The sequence below is a fragment of the Ascaphus truei genome, chromosome 18, assembly GCF_040206685.1.
Source record: "Ascaphus truei isolate aAscTru1 chromosome 18, aAscTru1.hap1, whole genome shotgun sequence".
Lineage (NCBI taxonomy): Eukaryota > Metazoa > Chordata > Amphibia > Anura > Ascaphidae > Ascaphus > Ascaphus truei.
Window position 1 is genome coordinate 9,242,786 of NC_134500.1, and position 14,617 is coordinate 9,257,402.

Sequence of the window (14,617 nt, forward strand, 5' to 3'; positions counted from 1 at the left end):
ACACGGGCCGGGGGGACACGCTGTATAACACGGGCCGGGGGGACACGCTGTATAACGCGGGCCGGGGGGACACGCTGTATAACGCGGGCCGGGGGGACACGCTGTATAACACGGGCCGGGGGGACACGCTGTATAACGCGGGCCGGGGGGACACGCTGTATAACACGGGCCGGGGGGACACGCTGTATAACGCGGGCCGGGGGGACACGCTGTATAACACGGGCCGGGGGGACACGCTGTATAACGGGGGCCGGGGGGACACGCTGTATAACACGGGCCGGGGGGACACGCTGTATAACACGGGCCGGGGGGACACGCTGTATAACACGGGCCGGGGGGACACGCTGTATAACGCGGGCCGGGGGGACACGCTGTATAACGCGGGCCGGGGGGACACGCTGTATAACACGGGCCGGGGGGACACGCTGTATAACACGGGCCGGGGGGACACGCTGTATAACACGGGCCGGGGGGACACGCTGTATAACACGGGCCGGGGGGACACGCTGTATAACACGGGCCGGGACACACACGCTGTATAACGGGGGCCGGGGGGACACGCTGTATAACGCGGGCCGGGGGGACACGCTGTATAACACGGGACGGGGGGACACGCTGTATAACACGGGCCGGGGGGACACGCTGTATAACACGGGCCGGGGGGACACGCTGTATAACACGGGCCGGGGGGACACGCTGTATAACACGGGCCGGGGGGACACGCTGTATAACACGGGCCGGGGGGACACGCTGTATAACGCGGGCCGGGGGGACACGCTGTATAACACGGGCCGGGGGGACACGCTGTATAACACGGGCCGGGGGGACACGCTGTATAACGCGGGCCGGGGGGACACGCTGTATAACGCGGGCCGGGGGGACACGCTGTATAACACGGGCCGGGGGGGACGCGCTGTATAACGGGGGCCGGGGGGACACGCTGTATAACACGGGCCGGGGGGACACGCTGTATAACGCGGGCCGGGGACACGCTGTATAACACGGGCCGGGGGGACACGCTGTATAACGCGGGCCGGGGGGGACGCTGTATAACGGGGGCCGGGGGGACACGCTGTATAACACGGGCCGGGGGGACACGCTGTATAACGGGGGCCGGGGGGACACGCTGTATAACGCGGGCCGGGGGGACACGCTGTATAACACGGGCCGGGGACACACGCTGTATAACACGGGCCGGGGGGACACGCTGTATAACACGGGCCGGGGGGACACGCTGTATAACGCGGGCCGGGGGGACACGCTGTATAACACGGGCCGGGGGGACACACTGTATAACGCGGGCCGGGGGGACACGCTGTATAACACGGGCCGGGGGGACACGCTGTATAACGCGGGCCGGGGGGACACGCTGTATAACGCGGGCCGGGGGGACACGCTGTATAACGCGGGCCGGGGGGACACGCTGTATAACACGGGCCGGGGGGACACGCTGTATAACACGGGCCGGGGGGACACGCTGTATAACACGGGCCGGGGGGACACGCTGTATAACACGGGCCGGGGGGACACGCTGTATAACACGGGCCGGGGGGACGCGCTGTATAACGCGGGCCGGGGGGACACGCTGTATAACGCGGGCCGGGGGGACACGCTGTATAACACGGGCCGGGGGGACACGCTGTATAACACGGGCCGGGGGGACACGCTGTATAACACGGGCCGGGGGGACACGCTGTATAACACGGGCCGGGGGGACACGCTGTATAACACGGGCCGGGGGGACGCGCTGTATAACGCGGGCCGGGGGGACACGCTGTATAACGCGGGCCGGGGGGACACGCTGTATAACGCGGGCCGGGGGGACACGCTGTATAACACGGGCCGGGGGGACACGCTGTATAACACGGGCCGGGGGGACACGCTGTATAACACGGGCCGGGGGGACACGCTGTATAACACGGGCCGGGGGGACACGCTGTATAACACGGGCCGGGGGGACACGCTGTATAACGGGGGCCGGGGGGACACGCTGTATAACGGGGGCCGGGGGGACACTCTGTATAACACGGGACGGGGGGACACGCTGTATAACACGGGCCGGGGGGACACGCTGTGTAACGCGGGACGGGGGGACGCGCTGTATAACACGGGCCGGGGGGACACGCTGTATAACACGGGACGGGGGGACACGCTGTATAACACGGGACGGGGGGACGCGCTGTATAACACGGGCCGGGGGGACACGCTGTATAACACGGGCCGGGGGGACACGCTGTATAACGGGGGCCGGGGGGACACGCTGTATAACACGGGCCGGGGGGACACGCTGTATAACGGGGGCCGGGGGGACACGCTGTATAACGGGGGCCGGGGGGACACGCTGTATAACACGGGCCGGGGGGACACGCTGTATAACACGGGCCGGGGGGACACGCTGTATAACGCGGGCCGGGGGGACACGCTGTATAACACGGGCCGGGGGGACACGCTGTATAACGCGGGCCGGGGGGACACGCTGTATAACACGGGCCGGGGGGACACGCTGTATAACGCGGGCCGGGGGGACACGCTGTATAACGCGGGCCGGGGGGACACGCTGTATAACACGGGCCGGGGGGACACGCTGTATAACACGGGCCGGGGGGACACGCTGTATAACACGGGCCGGGGGGACACGCTGTATAACGCGGGCCGGGGGGACACGCTGTATAACGCGGGCCGGGGGGACACGCTGTATAACACGGGCCGGGGGGACACTGTATAACGCGGGCCGGGGGGACACGCTGTATAACACGGGCCGGGGGGACACGCTGTATAACACGGGCCGGGTCACGCTGTATAACGCGGGCCGGGGGGACACGCTGTATAACACGGGCCGGGGGGACACTGTATAACGCGGGCCGGGGGGACACGCTGTATAACACGGGCCGGGGGGACACGCTGTATAACACGGGCCGGGTCACGCTGTATAACGCGGGCCGGGGGGACACGCTGTATAACACGGGCCGGGGGGACACGCTGTATAACACGGGCCGGGGGGACACGCTGTATAACGCGGGCCGGGGGGACACGCTGTATAACACGGGCCGGGGGGACACGCTGTATAACACGGGCCGGGGGGACACTCTGTATAACACGGGCCGGGGGGACACGCTGTATAACGCGGGCCGGGGGGACACGCTGTATAACACGGGACGGGGGGACACGCTGTATAACACGGGCCGGGGGGACACGCTGTATAACACGGGCCGGGGGGACACGCTGTATAACACGGGCCGGGGGGACACGCTGTATAACGGGGGCCGGGGGGACACGCTGTATAACACGGGCCGGGGGGACACGCTGTATAACACGGGCCGGGGGGACACGCTGTATAACGCGGGCCGGGGGGACACGCTGTATAACGCGGGCCGGGGGGACACGCTGTATAACACGGGCCGGGGGGACACGCTGTATAACACGGGCCGGGGGGACACGCTGTATAACACGGGCCGGGGGGACACGCTGTATAACACGGGCCGGGGGGACACGCTGTATAACACGGGCCGGGGGGACACGCTGTATAACACGGGCCGGGGGGACACGCTGTATAACACGGGCCGGGGGGACACGCTGTATAACACGGGCCGGGGGGGACACGCTGTATAACACGGGCCGGGGGGACACTCTGTATAACACGGGACGGGGGGACACGCTGTATAACACGGGCCGGGGGGACACGCTGTATAACGGGGGCCGGGGGGACACTCTGTATAACACGGGCCAGGGGGACACGCTGTATAACACGGGCCGGGGGGACACGCTGTATAACACGGGCCAGGGGGACACGCTGTATAACACGGGCCGGGGGGACACGCTGTATAACACGGGCCGGGGGGACACGCTGTATAACACGGGCCGGGGGGACACGCTGTATAACACGGGCCGGGGGGACACGCTGTATAACACGGGCCGGGGGGACACGCTGTATAACACGGGCCGGGGGGACACGCTGTATAACACGGGCCGGGGGGACACGCTGTATAACGCGGGCCGGGGGGACACGCTGTATAACGGGGGCCGGGGGGACACGCTGTATAACACGGGCCGGGGGGACACGCTGTATAACGCGGGACGGGGGGACACGCTGTATAACGCGGGCCGGGGGGACACGCTGTATAACACGGGCCGGGGGGACACGCTGTATAACGGGGGCCGGGGGGACACGCTGTATAACACGGGCCGGGGGGACACGCTGTATAACACGGGCCGGGGGGACACGCTGTATAACACGGGCCGGGGGGACACGCTGTATAACACGGGCCGGGGGGACACGCTGTATAACACGGGACGGGGGGACACGCTGTATAACGCGGGCCGGGGGGACACGCTGTATAACACGGGCCGGGGGGACACGCTGTATAACACGGGCCGGGGGGACACGCTGTATAACACGGGCCGGGGGGACGCGCTGTATAACGCGGGCCGGGGGGACACGCTGTATAACACGGGCCGGGGGGACACGCTGTATAACGCGGGCCGGGGGGACACGCTGTATAACACGGGCCGGGGACACGCTGTATAACACGGGCCGGGGGGACACGCTGTATAACACGGGCCGGGGGGACACGCTGTATAACACGGGCCGGGGGGACACGCTGTATAACACGGGCCGGGGGGACACGCTGTATAACACGGGCCGGGGGGACACGCTGTATAACACGGGCCGGGGGGACACGCTGTATAACACGGGCCGGGGGGACACGCTGTATAACACGGGCCGGGGGGACACGCTGTATAACACGGGCCGGGGACACACTGTATAACACGGGCCGGGGGGACACGCTGTATAACACGGGCCGGGGGGACACGCTGTATAACACGGGCCGGGGGGACACGCTGTATAACGCGGGCCGGGGGGACACGCTGTATAACACGGGCCGGGGGGACACGCTGTATAACACGGGCCGGGGGGACACGCTGTATAACACGGGCCGGGGGGACACGCTGTATAACACGGGCCGGGGGGACACGCTGTATAACACGGGCCGGGGGGACACGCTGTATAACACGGGACGGGGGGACACGCTGTATAACACGGGCCGGGGACACGCTGTATAACACGGGCCGGGGGGACACGCTGTATAACGCGGGCCGGGGACACGCTGTATAACACGGGCCGGGGGGACACGCTGTATAACACGGGACGGGGGGACACGCTGTATAACACGGGCCGGGGACACGCTGTATAACACGGGCCGGGGACACGCTGTATAACACGGGCCGGGGACACGCTGTATAACACGGGACGGGGGGACACGCTGTATAACGCGGGCCGGGGACACGCTGTATAACACGGGCCGGGGGGACACGCTGTATAACGCGGGCCGGGGGGACACGCTGTATAACGCGGGCCGGGGGGACACGCTGTATAACACGGGCCGGGGGGACACGCTGTATAACGCGGGCCGGGGGGACACGCTGTATAACACGGGCCGGGGGGACACGCTGTATAACACGGGCCGGGGGGACACGCTGTATAACGCGGGCCGGGGGGACACGCTGTATAACACGGGCCGGGGGGACACGCTGTATAACACGGGCCGGGGGGACACGCTGTATAACACGGGCCGGGGGGACACGCTGTATAACACGGGCCGGGGGGACACGCTGTATAACACGGGCCGGGGGGACACGCTGTATAACACGGGCCGGGGGGACACGCTGTATAACGCGGGCCGGGGGGACACGCTGTATAACACGGGCCGGGGGGACACGCTGTATAACACGGGCCGGGGGGACACGCTGTATAACACGGGCCGGGGGGACACGCTGTATAACACGGGCCGGGGGGACACGCTGTATAACACGGGCCGGGGGGACACGCTGTATAACACGGGCCGGGGGGACACGCTGTATAACACGGGCCGGGGTGACACGCTGTATAACACGGGCCGGGGGGACACGCTGTATAACACGGGCCGGGGGGACACGCTGTATAACAGGGGACGGGGGGACACGCTGTATAACGGGGGCCGGGGGGACACGCTGTATAACGCGGGCCGGGGGGACGCTGTATAACACGGGCCGGGGGGACACGCTGTATAACACGGGCCGGGGGGACACGCTGTATAACGCGGGCCGGGGGGACACGCTGTATAACGCGGGCCGGGGGGACACGCTGTATAACACGGGCCGGGGGGACACGCTGTATAACACGGGCCGGGGGGACACGCTGTATAACACGGGCCGGGGGGACACGCTGTATAACACGGGCCGGGGGGACACGCTGTATAACGCGGGCCGGGGGGACACGCTGTATAACAGGGGACGGGGGGACACGCTGTATAACGGGGGCCGGGGGGACACGCTGTATAACACGGGCCGGGGGGACACGCTGTATAACGCGGGCCGGGGGGACACGCTGTATAACACGGGCCGGGGGGACACGCTGTATAACACGGGCCGGGGGGACACGCTGTATAACACGGGCCGGGGGGACACGCTGTATAACACGGGCCGGGGGGACACGCTGTATAACACGGGCCGGGGGGACACGCTGTATAACACGGGCCGGGGGGACACGCTGTATAACGCGGGCCGGGGGGACACGCTGTGTAACGCGGGCCGGGGGGACACGCTGTGTAACACGGGCCGGGGGGACACGCTGTATAACACGGGCCGGGGACACACGCTGTATAACACGGGACGGGGGGACACGCTGTATAACACGGGCCGGGGGGACACGCTGTATAACACGGGCCGGGGGGACACGCTGTATAACACGGGCCGGGGGGACACGCTGTATAACACGGGGCGGGGGGACACGCTGTATAACACGGGCCGGGGGGACACGCTGTATAACGCGGGCCGGGGGGACGCGCTGTATAACACGGGCCGGGGGGACACGCTGTATAACACGGGCCGGGGACACACGCTGTATAACACGGGCCGGGGGGACACGCTGTATAACACGGGCCGGGGGGACACGCTGTATAACACGGGCCGGGGGGACACGCTGTATAACACGGGCCGGGGGGACACGCTGTATAACACGGGCCGGGGGGACACGCTGTATAACACGGGCCGGGGGGACACGCTGTATAACACGGGCCGGGGGGACACGCTGTATAACACGGGCCGGGGGGACACGCTGTATAACACGGGCCGGGGGGACACGCTGTATAACGCGGGCCGGGGGGACACGCTGTATAACACGGGCCGGGGGGACACGCTGTATAACACGGGCCGGGGGGACACGCTGTATAACACGGGCCGGGGGGACACGCTGTATAACACGGGCCGGGGGGACACGCTGTATAACACGGGCCGGGGGGACACGCTGTATAACACGGGCCGGGGACACACTGTATAACGCGGGCCGGGGGGACACGCTGTATAACACGGGCCGGGGGGACACGCTGTATAACACGGGCCGGGGGGACACGCTGTATAACGCGGGCCGGGGGGACACGCTGTATAACACGGGACGGGGGGACACGCTGTATAACACGGGCCGGGGGGACACGCTGTATAACACGGGCCGGGGGGACACGCTGTATAACACGGGCCGGGGGGACACGCTGTATAACACGGGCCGGGGGGACACGCTGTATAACACGGGCCGGGGACACACTGTATAACGCGGGCCGGGGGGACACGCTGTATAACACGGGCCGGGGGGACACGCTGTATAACACGGGCCGGGGACACGCTGTATAACACGGGCCGGGGGGACACGCTGTATAACGCGGGCCGGGGGGACACGCTGTATAACACGGGCCGGGGACACACGCTGTATAACACGGGCCGGGGACACGCTGTATAACGGGGGCCGGGGGGACACGCTGTATAACACGGGCCGGGGGGACACGCTGTATAACACGGGCCGGGACACACACGCTGTATAACGGGGGCCGGGGGGACACGCTGTATAACACGGGCCGGGGGGACACGCTGTATAACACGGGCCGGGGGGACACGCTGTATAACACGGGCCGGGGGGACACGCTGTATAACACGGGCCGGGGGGACACGCTGTATAACACGGGCCGGGGGGACACGCTGTATAACACGGGCCGGGGGGACACGCTGTATAACGGGGGCCGGGGGGACACGCTGTATAACACGGGCCGGGGGGACACGCTGTATAACACGGGCCGGGGGGACACGCTGTATAACGCGGGCCGGGGGGACACGCTGTATAACGCGGCCCGGGGGGACACGCTGTATAACACGGGCCGGGGGGACACGCTGTATAACACGGGCCGGGGGGACACGCTGTATAACGCGGGCCGGGGGGACACGCTGTATAACACGGGCCGGGGGGACACGCTGTATAACACGGGCCGGGGGGACACGCTGTATAACACGGGCCGGGGGGACACGCTGTATAACACGGGCCGGGGGGACACGCTGTATAACACGGGCCGGGGGGACACGCTGTATAACGGGGGCCGGGGGGACACGCTGTATAACACGGGCCGGGGACACACTGTATAACGCGGGCCGGGGGGACACGCTGTATAACACGGGCCGGGGGGACACGCTGTATAACACGGGCCGGGGACACGCTGTATAACACGGGCCGGGGGGACACGCTGTATAACGCGGGCCGGGGGGACACGCTGTATAACACGGGCCGGGGACACACGCTGTATAACACGGGCCGGGGACACGCTGTATAACACGGGCCGGGGGGACACGCTGTATAACACGGGCCGGGGGGACACGCTGTATAACACGGGCCGGGGGGACACGCTGTATAACACGGGCCGGGGGGACACGCTGTATAACGCGGGCCGGGGAGACACGCTGTATAACACGGGCCGGGACACACACGCTGTATAACGGGGGCCGGGGGGACACGCTGTATAACACGGGCCGGGGGGACACGCTGTATAACACGGGCCGGGGGGACACGCTGTATAACGCGGGCCGGGGGGACACGCTGTATAACGCGGGCCGGGGGGACACGCTGTATAACACGGGCCGGGGGGACACGCTGTATAACACGGGCCGGGACACACACGCTGTATAACGGGGGCCGGGGGGACACGCTGTATAACGGGGGCCGGGGGGACACGCTGTATAACACGGGCCGGGGGGACACGCTGTATAACGGGGGCCGGGGGGACACGCTGTATAACACGGGCCGGGGGGACACGCTGTATAACACGGGCCGGGGGGACACGCTGTATAACGCGGGCCGGGGGGACACGCTGTATAACACGGGCCGGGTCACGCTGTATAACACGGGCCGGGGGGACACGCTGTATAACACGGGCCGGGGGGACACGCTGTATAACACGGGCCGGGGGGACACGCTGTATAACACGGGCCGGGGGGACACGCTGTATAACACGGGCCGGGGACACACTGTATAACGCGGGCCGGGGGGACACGCTGTATAACACGGGCCGGGGGGACACGCTGTATAACACGGGCCGGGGGGACACGCTGTATAACACGGGCCGGGGGGACACGCTGTATAACGCGGGCCGGGGGGACACGCTGTATAACACGGGCCGGGGGGACACGCTGTATAACACGGGCCGGGGGGACACGCTGTATAACACGGGCCGGGGGGACACGCTGTATAACACGGGCCGGGGACACGCTGTATAACGCGGGCCGGGGGGACACGCTGTATAACACGGGCCGGGGACACACTGTATAACGCGGGCCGGGGGGACACGCTGTATAACACGGGCCGGGGGGACACGCTGTATAACACGGGCCGGGGGGACACGCTGTATAACGCGGGCCGGGGGGACACGCTGTATAACACGGGCCGGGGGGACACGCTGTATAACACGGGACGGGGGGACACGCTGTATAACGGGGGCCGGGGGGACACGCTGTATAACACGGGCCGGGGGGACACGCTGTATAACACGGGCCGGGGGGACACGCTGTATAACACGGGCCGGGGGGACACGCTGTATAACGCGGGCCGGGGGGACACGCTGTATAACACGGGCCGGGGGGACACGCTGTATAACACGGGCCGGGGGGACACGCTGTATAACACGGGCCGGGGGGACACGCTGTATAACACGGGCCGGGGGGACACGCTGTATAACACGGGCCGGGGGGACACGCTGTATAACACGGGCCGGGGGGACACGCTGTATAACACGGGCCGGGGGGACACTGTATAACGCGGGCCGGGGGGACACGCTGTATAACACGGGCCGGGGGGACACGCTGTATAACACGGGCCGGGGACACGCTGTATAACACGGGCCGGGGGGACACGCTGTATAACGCGGGCCGGGGGGACACGCTGTATAACACGGGCCGGGGACACACGCTGTATAACACGGGCCGGGGACACGCTGTATAACGGGGGCCGGGGGGACACGCTGTATAACACGGGCCGGGGGGACACGCTGTATAACGCGGGCCGGGGGGACACGCTGTATAACACGGGCCGGGGGGACACGCTGTATAACACGGGCCGGGACACACACGCTGTATAACGGGGGCCGGGGGGACACGCTGTATAACACGGGCCGGGGGGACGCGCTGTATAACACGGGCCGGGTCACACACGCTGTATAACGGGGGCCGGGGGGACACGCTGTATAACACGGGACGGGGGGACACGCTGTATAACACGGGCCGGGGGGACACGCTGTATAACACGGGCCGGGACACACACGCTGTTTAACGGGGGCCGGGGGGACACGCTGTATAACACGGGCCGGGGGGACACGCTGTATAACACGGGCCGGGGGGACACGCTGTATAACACGGGCCGGGGGGACACGCTGTATAACGGGGGCCGGGGGGACACGCTGTATAACACGGGCCGGGGGGACACGCTGTATAACACGGGCCGGGGGGACACGCTGTATAACACGGGCCGGGGGGACACGCTGTATAACACGGGCCGGGGACACGCTGTATAACGCGGGCCGGGGGGACACGCTGTATAACACGGGCCGGGGGGACACGCTGTATAACACGGGCCGGGGGGACACGCTGTATAACACGGGCCGGGGGGACACGCTGTATAACACGGGCCGGGGGGACACGCTGTATAACACGGGCCGGGGGGACACGCTGTATAACACGGGCCGGGGGGACACGCTGTATAACACGGGCCGGGGGGACACGCTGTATAACACGGGCCTGGGGGACACGCTGTATAACGCGGGCCGGGGGGACACGCTGTATAACACGGGCCGGGGGGACACGCTGTATAACACGGGCCGGGGGGACACGCTGTATAACGGGGGCCGGGGGGACACGCTGTATAACGCGGGCCGGGGGGACACGCTGTATAACACGGGCCGGGGGGACACGCTGTATAACACGGGCCGGGGGGACACGCTGTATAACGCGGGCCGGGGGGACACGCTGTATAACGCGGGCCGGGGGGACACGCTGTATAACACGGGCCGGGGGGACACGCTGTATAACGGGGGCCGGGGGGACACGCTGTATAACGGGGGCCGGGGGGACACGCTGTATAACACGGGCCGGGGGGACACGCTGTATAACACGGGCCGGGGGGACACGCTGTATAACACGGGCCGGGGGGACACGCTGTATAACACGGGCCGGGGGGACACGCTGTATAACGCGGGCCGGGGGGACACGCTGTATAACACGGGCCGGGGGGACACGCTGTATAACGCGGGCCGGGGGGACACGCTGTATAACGCGGGCCGGGGGGACACGCTGTATAACACGGGCCGGGGGGACACGCTGTATAACGCGGGCCGGGGGGACACGCTGTATAACACGGGCCGGGGGGACACGCTGTATAACACGGGCCGGGGGGACACGCTGTATAACGCGGGCCGGGGGGACACGCTGTATAACGCGGGCCGGGGGGACACGCTGTATAACACGGGCCGGGGGGACACGCTGTATAACACGGGCCGGGGGGACACGCTGTATAACACGGGCCGGGGGGACACGCTGTATAACGCGGGCCGGGGGGACACGCTGTATAACGCGGGCCGGGGGGACACTCTGTATAACACGGGCTGGGGGGACACGCTGTATAACACGGGACGGGGGGACACGCTGTATAACACGGGCTGGGGGGACACGCTGTATAACACGGGACGGGGGGACACGCTGTATAACACGGGACGGGGGGACACGCTGTATAACACGGGCTGGGGGGACACGCTGTATAACACGGGACGGGGGGACACGCTGTATGTGATGCACAGTGACACTCTTATCTCTCTCACAGGGTCACCCGTTTATCGTCCAGTTTAATGATGGTAACACAGAGGTGGTTTCCATGTGGGTGTGCCGGGCGCTGGAGGAGCGACGGGCGCAGGATGGGCAGGAGTGAGCTGGCATCGCTGTGCACGCTCGGCGTGATTAACTCGGACCCGCGGTGCCTGCAATGCATTGACAGGATTAACCTCTTCACTGCTGGAGCAGCCAGCCATACCTCACGGAGTTGACTTGTATTTAGTGTGCACGGTGTCCTGCCGGTAACCGGACCTCCGTCACCAAACCAAAGAAGCCAAACACTGCAGGAAGAAGCCTCAGGACCGGGGGGAGGGCGGCCCGGACTGTTACATATTTACCCCCCCTCAGCACCGGGGACTTGCAATACATGGCAGAGAACTGTTACTATCCGCTCCAGCAAAGGGTTAAAGGACCCTTAGCTCGCCCGCACTGGGAGGTGGGCTCACTCACAAATTGGGGGGTGGGGGTCACTCACTCGGGGAGGACAGTCTCACAAATGGGGGGGGTCAGCAGTCGCACTCACTAGGGGAGGGCACCCTTGTGTTCCCCCGGAACCCCTGGTGTCGCATACACGCTGCAACGCCTTCTCTTCCCCGGCTGCTGTATCTGCAGTAGCCTTGTTGCTGGATGCACAGTGTGCTCTGTGCTGCGCGGTTGTTCCCTAGGCACAGATCCATGCAACGCGTTACTTCTGCTTTCTCTATTAAACAAACTTTTTTATATACACAAGTTACCTTGGCTTTCTGTTCTTTCACCTGATGTGTGTCGCGGAGCTTACGCTCAGTTAGACTTTCATGTCCAGGTGGTTCAACAAGCTATTGAACTGATCTCAAATTATAGTGCGTGCGTGCGTGCGTGCGTGTGTGTGTGTGATATAAACACACACAATATTAATATGATTTTACTAGAGCAACCAATGCATTATTAGTTTTTTCTTTTTATATCATATTAATGACAATAACAAAGGGGACAAGAAACATGCAAAGAAAGGCCAGAAGTTGATGAATCACATTGCATACGTTTTGTTTTCCCCCCTATAAATCCTTCTATTACTCAACAAAACCCCTCCATAATACACCTATTGCCCCATATAACCGCTCCCTAGAACTTCACCTAGTGCTCGGTATAACCTCTCCCTCTGTCTCCTCCAACTGCTCCATATAACTCCTCCTATTACACCATATAACTGCTCCCTATAACTCCTCCTATTACCTCATATCGCCGCCCCCTATAACTCCTATTACCCCATATAACTCCTCCTATTACCCCATATCGCCGCCCCCTATAACTCCTATTGTAACCAGCAAAAACATGACATTTATTTTTATTAATCAGTTGTGTGGTATTGGATAATACATACTGCATTTTAAAAAGAAAACACTATTAATGCCATTTTTTGACTTTTAATGTACTGAGCATCTTTTGGCTGCTATAGCAAACCGCCCAAAGCATAAACACAATTTATTTTAACAAGTCTAAAAACACAGCCAGGTACGTATTGCACTCTGATCTGCAGGTAAAAAATAGCGTTCCCGCTCTTAGGCGTGTGACACCCATCTGATCTGTAATTCACTCAGTCCTCCTCACGGCCCTTCCGCTTGTGATTTCGCCCTCGGTGCCCCACGAGGAACTTCCAGTTTGGGGTTTGGAATGGTGGGCCAGTGAGACCGGCAGCTCCGCGTAACGCCCCAAATCCTACTCATTTCATGGCAGCGCGTCACTTCATCAGGGAGATATCATACCCAGTGACACTGGCAGCTCCGCGTAACGCCCCAAATTCTATGCGTTTCGTGGCAGCGCGTCACTTCATCAGGGAGATATCATACCCAGTGACACTGGCAGCTCCGCGTAACGCCCCAAATCCTATGCGTTTCGTGGCAGCGCGTCACTTCATCAGGGAGATATCATACCAGTGACACTGGCAGCTCCGCGTAACGCCCCAAATTCTATGCGTTTCGTGGCAGCGCGTCACTTCATCAGGGAGATATCATACCCAGTGACACTGGCAGCTCCGCGTAACGCCCCAAATCCTATGCGTTTCGTGGCAGCTCGTCACTTCATCAGGGAGATATCATACCCAGTGACACTGGCAGCTCCGCGTAACGCCCCAAATCCTATGCGTTTCGTGGCAGCGCGTCACTTCATCAGGGAGATATCATACCCAGTGACACTGGCAGCTCCGCGTAACGCCCCAAATCCTATGCGTTTCGTGGCAGCGCGTCACTTCATCAGGGAGATATCATACCCAGTGACACTGGCAGCTCCGCGTAACGCCCCAAATCCTATGCGTTTCGTGGCAGCGCGTCACTTCATCAGGGAGATATCATACCCAGTGACACTGGCAGCTCCGCGTAACGCCCCAAATCCTATGCGTTTCGTGGCAGCGCGTCACTTCATCAGGGAGATATCATACCCAGTGAAACTGGCAGCTCCGCGTAACGCCCCAAATCCT

General features: G+C 64.3%; 1 protein-coding gene across 1 annotated transcript in view; it reads left to right on the forward strand.

Annotated features, from left to right (window-relative positions):
* MAP2K5 (mitogen-activated protein kinase kinase 5) overlaps positions 1 to 12,894 on the forward strand; it is a 141,834-nt gene extending 128,940 nt beyond the window's left edge. The window contains exon 22 of the mRNA XM_075575461.1: positions 12,158 to 12,894. Coding sequence (XP_075431576.1) covers positions 12,158 to 12,262 — 105 coding nt within the window. The 3' untranslated portion in view covers positions 12,263 to 12,894. The remainder of the gene's footprint in view (positions 1 to 12,157) is intronic.
* The last annotated feature ends 1,723 nt before the right edge of the window (positions 12,895 to 14,617 follow it).